We start from the raw sequence: 6,079 nt of genomic DNA on the forward strand, positions 1-6,079 counted from the left end.
TGAGGGTAAGCGGCGTTTAAAGAGCCGCTGCCATTCCGGCGGGGAATCGAGCCCTCGGTTAGACCAGGTCGCTTCCCCCCCCCCCCGCTGCCTTCCGAGAATTCGCTGCCTCAGCTGCCCTTGCGCACCTCTCGGATGTGCGCACGGGCACAAGTTTATGTCGTGTGTAAATCTATCACCCTACGCGTATGTATGTACATAGAAAATCCAGCCATCGTGCTTTGCGGCCTACTGTTTGTCTGGGGCGCTATTCACCAAAGGCCCGTAAAGCCCGTTTGGGTACGTCTGCTCCTTGTGTGCGCTGGCGGCAGCGGCGGCGGCAGCCGCAGCCGCCGCCGCCGCCGCAGCCGATCTGTCCCGCATGAGGTCGCTGAAGGCGTACTCCATAGGCGGCCGGAAGCCCAGCGTGGGCATTAGCCCCGCCGTGGAGTAAGGGGTCATGAAGGCCAGGCCGCGACTGTGCGCCGCCGCGGCCGAGTAAGCCAGGCGTAGCGGGCTCAAACTCAAGTGCGTGCCTAAGGGATAGGCCCCGGCCTCAGCCGCCGTCCCGAAATGGGTAGCGTTGGGCTGCAGAGGCGAGAAGGCGGAGCGGCTGCCCAGCGCGCCGATGGCTGGGGTCATGGCGCCGGCCAAAAGAGGGCGGTGATGCGAGGCGCCGCCAGCCGACGAAGGCTGCAGGCCACCCAAGGTCCCCGGCGCCTCTCCAGCAGCCCGCGCCCAGGTCTCGTCGCTCGCCTTGTCCGGCCCTAGCGAGCTGAGTCCAGAGGCGGCGGAAAGTCCTTGGCCTGGGCTGCCGCCTGCTCCCCGGTGGTGGTGGTGGTGGTGGTGGTTGTTAAGGATCTGCTCGATAGCCTGCACCACGTCCCCGCCGCAGCCGGCCAGGACCAGCTCCAGCACGCTGCGTTTGTGCGCGGGAAAGACGCGCGTCAGGATGTCCAACGGCGTCCGCTGCTGCCGGCTGCTCGCCGCCACGGCGGCCGCGGCAGCAGCGGCCAAACCAGGCGAGGGGGCGCCTGCTTCGTCCCTTTCTGCCTCAGAGCAACCCGAGTCGGAGCCCAGCGGACTGACGGAGCCTGTGCTCTCCTCCTCGGCTCCGCCGCCCCCGCTGCCATCTTTGGCGCCTTTGGAGACTGGCGAGCTGACGGAAGACTCGCCGTCGCCGTTCTCCGAGCCCGAGCCACAGCCGTGACGAGTCGGCTCCGGGGATGAGGTGCCAGGCGCGCCGTCCGTCCCATCCGGCGTCAAAGGCTTGTTCTGTTGAGGGGTCACGGAGCGGCTGGTGAGAAGCGTCTTGGGGAACAAGTCAAATTTCTGCATCTTGACTTCTGGCAACGAGAGACAGAAAGAGCGAGCTGGACGAGGCTCTCCCTGCCAGCGTGCCCTGCCTCCGCCCCCCCAAGGGCCGGATGGGGGCCCATTAAGTACTTTCACCTCGACAAAAAAAAATGGGAAAGCGAGTGGACTTAAGCTGAGCGCTCTTCGGCCCTTCCCGATGGCTTAGCAACCAAGGAGCTTAATTCAGCCACCACTTCTGTCCCACAGAGAACCCACCCAATGGATCTTGCACTCCTCTACCTACCCTAGCCTGATTTCAGCCACGCTTCTGTCCGATCCCCACTTTCCGCTGTCTCTGCTGGCTTCAGCTTGCCCTCCCAATCCACCCTCCAGGCCACATCTTGCCTTCTCCTTCGTCCCTTCCCCAGATGGCACCTGCCGGGAGACCACCGGCTCACCTTGGTGAACTTTCTCAGGAGCTACTTTAGGACACGAAATCAAATATCGCCACTGTAACTACGGGAGGGCGTCTCCTGGCAGGGTTAAATTGCTGAGGTCGCTAGGAGGCGCTATCTTTTCTCTCGTCTCTCGCCTCTCTGGCTTGGGACGGCCAAGGTGCCCTCCCCCCCCCCTAAAAAAAAAAAACTTGCAAGAGAAACGTTCCCCGACCTGGCTCCCATCATAACTTCTAGTGGCATCGCTGAAGAAAAAACCTGGAAGGCAGCCGGGTTGGGGAGAGCACAATTCGAGGCTGATGCCAGCTGTGACAGGCCTCTCTCTATTTTCAAGGGGCAGTTTACCATATAGCAATACTAACTTACCTGGAAGTAAATCCAAGGGCGTCAAACGATTAAAGGGACACTAAGTGGAACTCAAATGGGTGTGGAAGACGTTATGGATGCGAGGGAGAGAGGAAGGGAGTGAGAAAGAGAAGCAATTGCTAAGAAAAAAAAGCAACAGCGCGTGAGCCCTCACTGCGTTTGACACGGCAAACACGGGTGGGACTATCAACTAGAAATGCCGGGCCAACATTTCATTGTTATAAAGGCACCGGCTAGGATTTTTTATTTCATTTTTTTTTTAAATAAAACTCCGTCCGCCACGTTGGGAACTCCTTATCTTACACAGATCGTGAAGAAATTCCCGAACGGCCGCTGAGATTTGAGGTCTACAAATGGTGTTAAATGGCGAGCGAGCGGTGGCTGCGTGGAAAGGAAACGAATCGAGCGCGGGACGAGAGAGCGCGGGGGAAGGAGCCCAGGCGGACCGAGGAGGACCAAAAGGTGGAATATATGGGGGGAGGTGGACGAAAGCATCCGGGGAGAAGGGCTCGTTTTTAAACGCGCGCCAGGCTGCCAAGAGAAAAGATTGGGAGGCTTAGCCCCGGCCCCTTTCCTCCTCGGCGGCCGGTCCCCTCCTGAAGTTGGTGAAGAACTCCTGAGGCTGAGGGGCTATACACGGGACCCGGGCACCCAAGCTGGTCTTCTCAGCACTTCCCCAGGACTCCCTGCCGCCTGCCACGTTTACTCAGAGGGAAGGTCCGACTGCCAGAGCGGCGGGGAAAGCAGCGCCTTTTAGCTCGTCGCCAGCGCCTTCAGGGTTGGGGCGCGCGTTAGCTTCCTCACCTGAAGCCCCCGAGCCTCCCTCGGCGCTGCACACCGAGCCGAAGACTTCGTAGGCGGGCCGCGGCGGGATGATGCCGTTGGCCGCGGCCAGGGCCAGCCCCTCGGCCGTGCCATAGAGCAGCTGCAGCTCGCGGGCCTCGTTCTCCTCCTGCGCCTGCTGCCGCCGCAGCGCCACCTGGGCGGCCATGACGCGTTGCCGCTCGGCGATCAGCGTGCACTTGGCGCACAGGCAGTCCTTCCAGCGGCAGTAGCGCTTGTGGCCCTTGAGCGCCGACACCACGCCGTGGTTGCGGCAGCGAGCGCACTTGGGGGTGCGCGGATACTTCTCGGCAGCCCTCAGGAGCAGCGGCGGGGCTCGCAGAAGGCTCCCGGCTACGCTCACCGGCAGGCTGGCCGCCGCCGCCGCCGCCGCCGCCGCCACCGAACTGGGGGGCACCGCAGAGGGCGCCGGGGGTACATTGGTCATCTCAGACCTCAGTTCCATCGTGACCGAGAAGGGGCGCCGTGGCTTCCAGGGAAGGCGCAGAGGCGCAGGGCCCTCTCCCCGCCGGCGCGCCTTTAATACCTCAACAAGAGTGCCGCGGGTCAAACAGGGCAGGGCCTTCCTGGAACAACCCTCCACTCGGCGGCGAGAGGCTAACGGGTTGCTCAGCTTGTCTAATCGCCCGAGTCCCTCCGTCCAGCCGCTCTGAAGCCGGTCAAAATTACAAAAACAGAGAACTTTTTTTTCCCTCCGAAAAGTCTGAGGCGTCGCAGTCCTTCCTCTACAATCTCCCCCTCTGCTCTAGAGCGCATCTGCGTTACCTAACTTCGGGGAAGTAAACGGCGTTTACTCTACGAGGAAGCAAACAAACAACGCCCACCACCACCACCACCACCGGCCTTCTTTGTTGCCCTGGCTCAATCGCCCACGGAATGGACGTGGATCCTAGGGTAGCGGAAGTTGGGGCTTCCTGGCTCCCCCCCCCCGAATCAAAGCCCCCAAACTCCGAAACCATCAAAATGGCTACCCAGCCATTCCGTCTCTTTCTCAGCAGCGCGGCGAAGCAGAACTCGCCCCGGCTCACTCCCGCTGATATCTTCTCTGGCAAAGAAATTGCGGCGCGACCCGACGGCAGGCGCTCCTGCCACCATCCGAGGAAAGGCGAACAGCTGCGCTCCCTCGCTTGCCAATGTTACGAAACACTTCTCCTGACGGAAGCGCGCACAAGCCCCTGGAGACGCAGCGGTCCCAGTGCCCGGCCAAGATTTCAGCTTGTCACAATCGCACGCCAGCCAAACCAACCGTGGCAGAAGACAGAGGACTCCTCTGACCCCCGCCGGGTTTCAGACTTCAGAGTGCAACAATTTCCAACTTGCCGACTCGCGCCCACGCTCCTTTCTCAGCCGCCCTCTAATTTTTCCTCAAGTCTGCTCTAGCTACCCCCTTCCTCCAGCTACCACCCCGCCAACCAAAGGCGCCTTCAACAGGCAGCCGAACCCAGTCCGGACCCCCCCTTTCCTCCAGCCCCAACTTTGCATGTGCGCCACTAAAGAGAGCGAGAGTTGCCAAGAGATAGAAATCTTCGCCGAACCGCCCGCCAGCGCTTGCTCTATTGTTGCGCCTTACGTATCCATTAGACAACATTTGACAACAATGTGGCGTCTGCCATTGGCCGAGAGGGGAAAGAGCCTTTCTGATTGGCCACTCGGATGTCTACAGTGTCCACCCGAAGCTTCTTTCAAATAAACTGTTTTAAGGGGAGGGGGGGCGCTAAAAGGGTCCAAAGGGGGAGGGGAAGATACATGGGGGGGAACCCACAGCAAATAGTTTTCACCTCTTCTTCTTCTTCTTCTTCTTCTTCTTCTTCTTCTTCTTCTTCTTCTTCTTCTTCTTCTTCTTCTTCTTCTTCTTCTTCTTCTTCTTCTTCTTCTTCTTCTTCTTCTTCTTCTTCTTCTCTTTCTCTTTCTCTATCCCAAATTTCTGTTGCCTTGTTTTCCAGGCATTTATTAAATCCACTGAAAACAGTAGTTGCTCTGCCGATTGATTGTGCTCTTTTAACCTCACATTTTCCTGGGGTGACACTTGTCAAAGGTGGAGAGAACGACGAAAGATCAGATAGAAAAGTTGCCACTAATACGGTAGGATGGCCGTCCTGAGGGTTTCAAAGCACAGACTAATTGTTTTTTCCCTTTTCTCTTACGCCTTCTACATCTTCAGGTTCAGCGGCTGCCCTCAAAGGGAATACCGATGAGGTACAGTATTACATTTTATATTTGGGGGGAAAAAGGGGAGGCTCGCTGACGGCGCTACCTATTACATACTTTCTTCTCTCTTTCCTTCTCTCAGATTTAATTGTTAATTGTTTGTTTAACTGAAAGTCAATCAAACTGTTTCGGACTCTCCTTTTAGGACAATTAAAACAGGGAATCGATCCGTGAACAATTACGCTCGCTACCACTGGATTCATTCGCTTTTTAAACAATACATTGTTTTTGTTGTCGACTATCATTTACCTGACGCCAACACTTCTTGGGACTTGCTTGTTTTGAAGAAGTCACCCAGATCAGAGGCCAGTCCATTTGGAGCAAGTAAGGCAACCCGTTTCCAAGTTAAAATAGCCCGAGAAAATGGGCTGGGCAGCTTTGTCAGTTTCTCCCCGAGAGAAGGCAGTTTCGAAATGTTGGTAGTAAGCGTGTTAGTGCAGGGTTTTTTTTTCCCCTTATACGCCGGCGAATAAAATGCATCTCCTGCCCCAAGGGAGGGGGGGGGGGTCAACAAAACCTGTACATGTGTCTTACATGTATTTCAAAAAAAAACCAACCCTGTAAGACTGGTAAGACAATCTCTACTTGGCGTATTTCGGAACTCTTTTTACATATTAATCATCCCCGGAGTGGCAAAAGTGACAGCTTATCTTTCCAGAGAAAAGCTCCCAGGCCTAGGAGATTTTCTTTTCTTTGCAACAGTTACTTTGTTCTACACGTGTGTTCAAGGGAGCAAAATCTCCCTCCTCCAATTTCGCTAGAAGTCACCGAGATTTAGTTAAATTAATGTCTTTAACTCCTGGTTAAAAGTCCCTTCCCAGAAAGGTGGAAGCGTCAGATGGGAGCCCTTCTTTTCCACAGCGGAGGGAAGCAGAGCCTCGCGGATATGGCCAAGAACTTGCCTGGAGTCCTGGGGCGAGGGCGGGGAGACC

The 6,079-nt window shown here is 57.0% G+C and overlaps 1 protein-coding gene across 2 annotated transcripts; it reads right to left on the reverse strand.

Moving 5' to 3' along the window:
• Positions 1 to 228: 228 nt before the first annotated feature.
• DMRTA2 (DMRT like family A2) lies at positions 229 to 3,384 on the reverse strand (the record flags this gene model as incomplete). 2 transcript variants are annotated; one of them, XM_083360171.1, is made up of 2 exons in its annotated part: positions 229 to 1,325; positions 2,901 to 3,384. In XM_083360171.1, 2 exons carry the CDS (start codon positions 3,382 to 3,384, stop codon positions 229 to 231), a joined length of 1,581 nt encoding a protein of 526 aa, XP_083216297.1. The 2 variants fall into 2 exon arrangements, with proteins under 2 accessions (XP_083216297.1, XP_083216296.1); XM_083360170.1 differs by having other exon boundaries at positions 2,862 to 3,384.
• Between the last annotated feature and the right edge of the window lie 2,695 nt (positions 3,385 to 6,079).

This window comes from Vipera ursinii (assembly GCF_947247035.1).
Source record: "Vipera ursinii genome assembly, chromosome: 3".
Classification (NCBI taxonomy): domain Eukaryota; kingdom Metazoa; phylum Chordata; class Lepidosauria; order Squamata; family Viperidae; genus Vipera; species Vipera ursinii.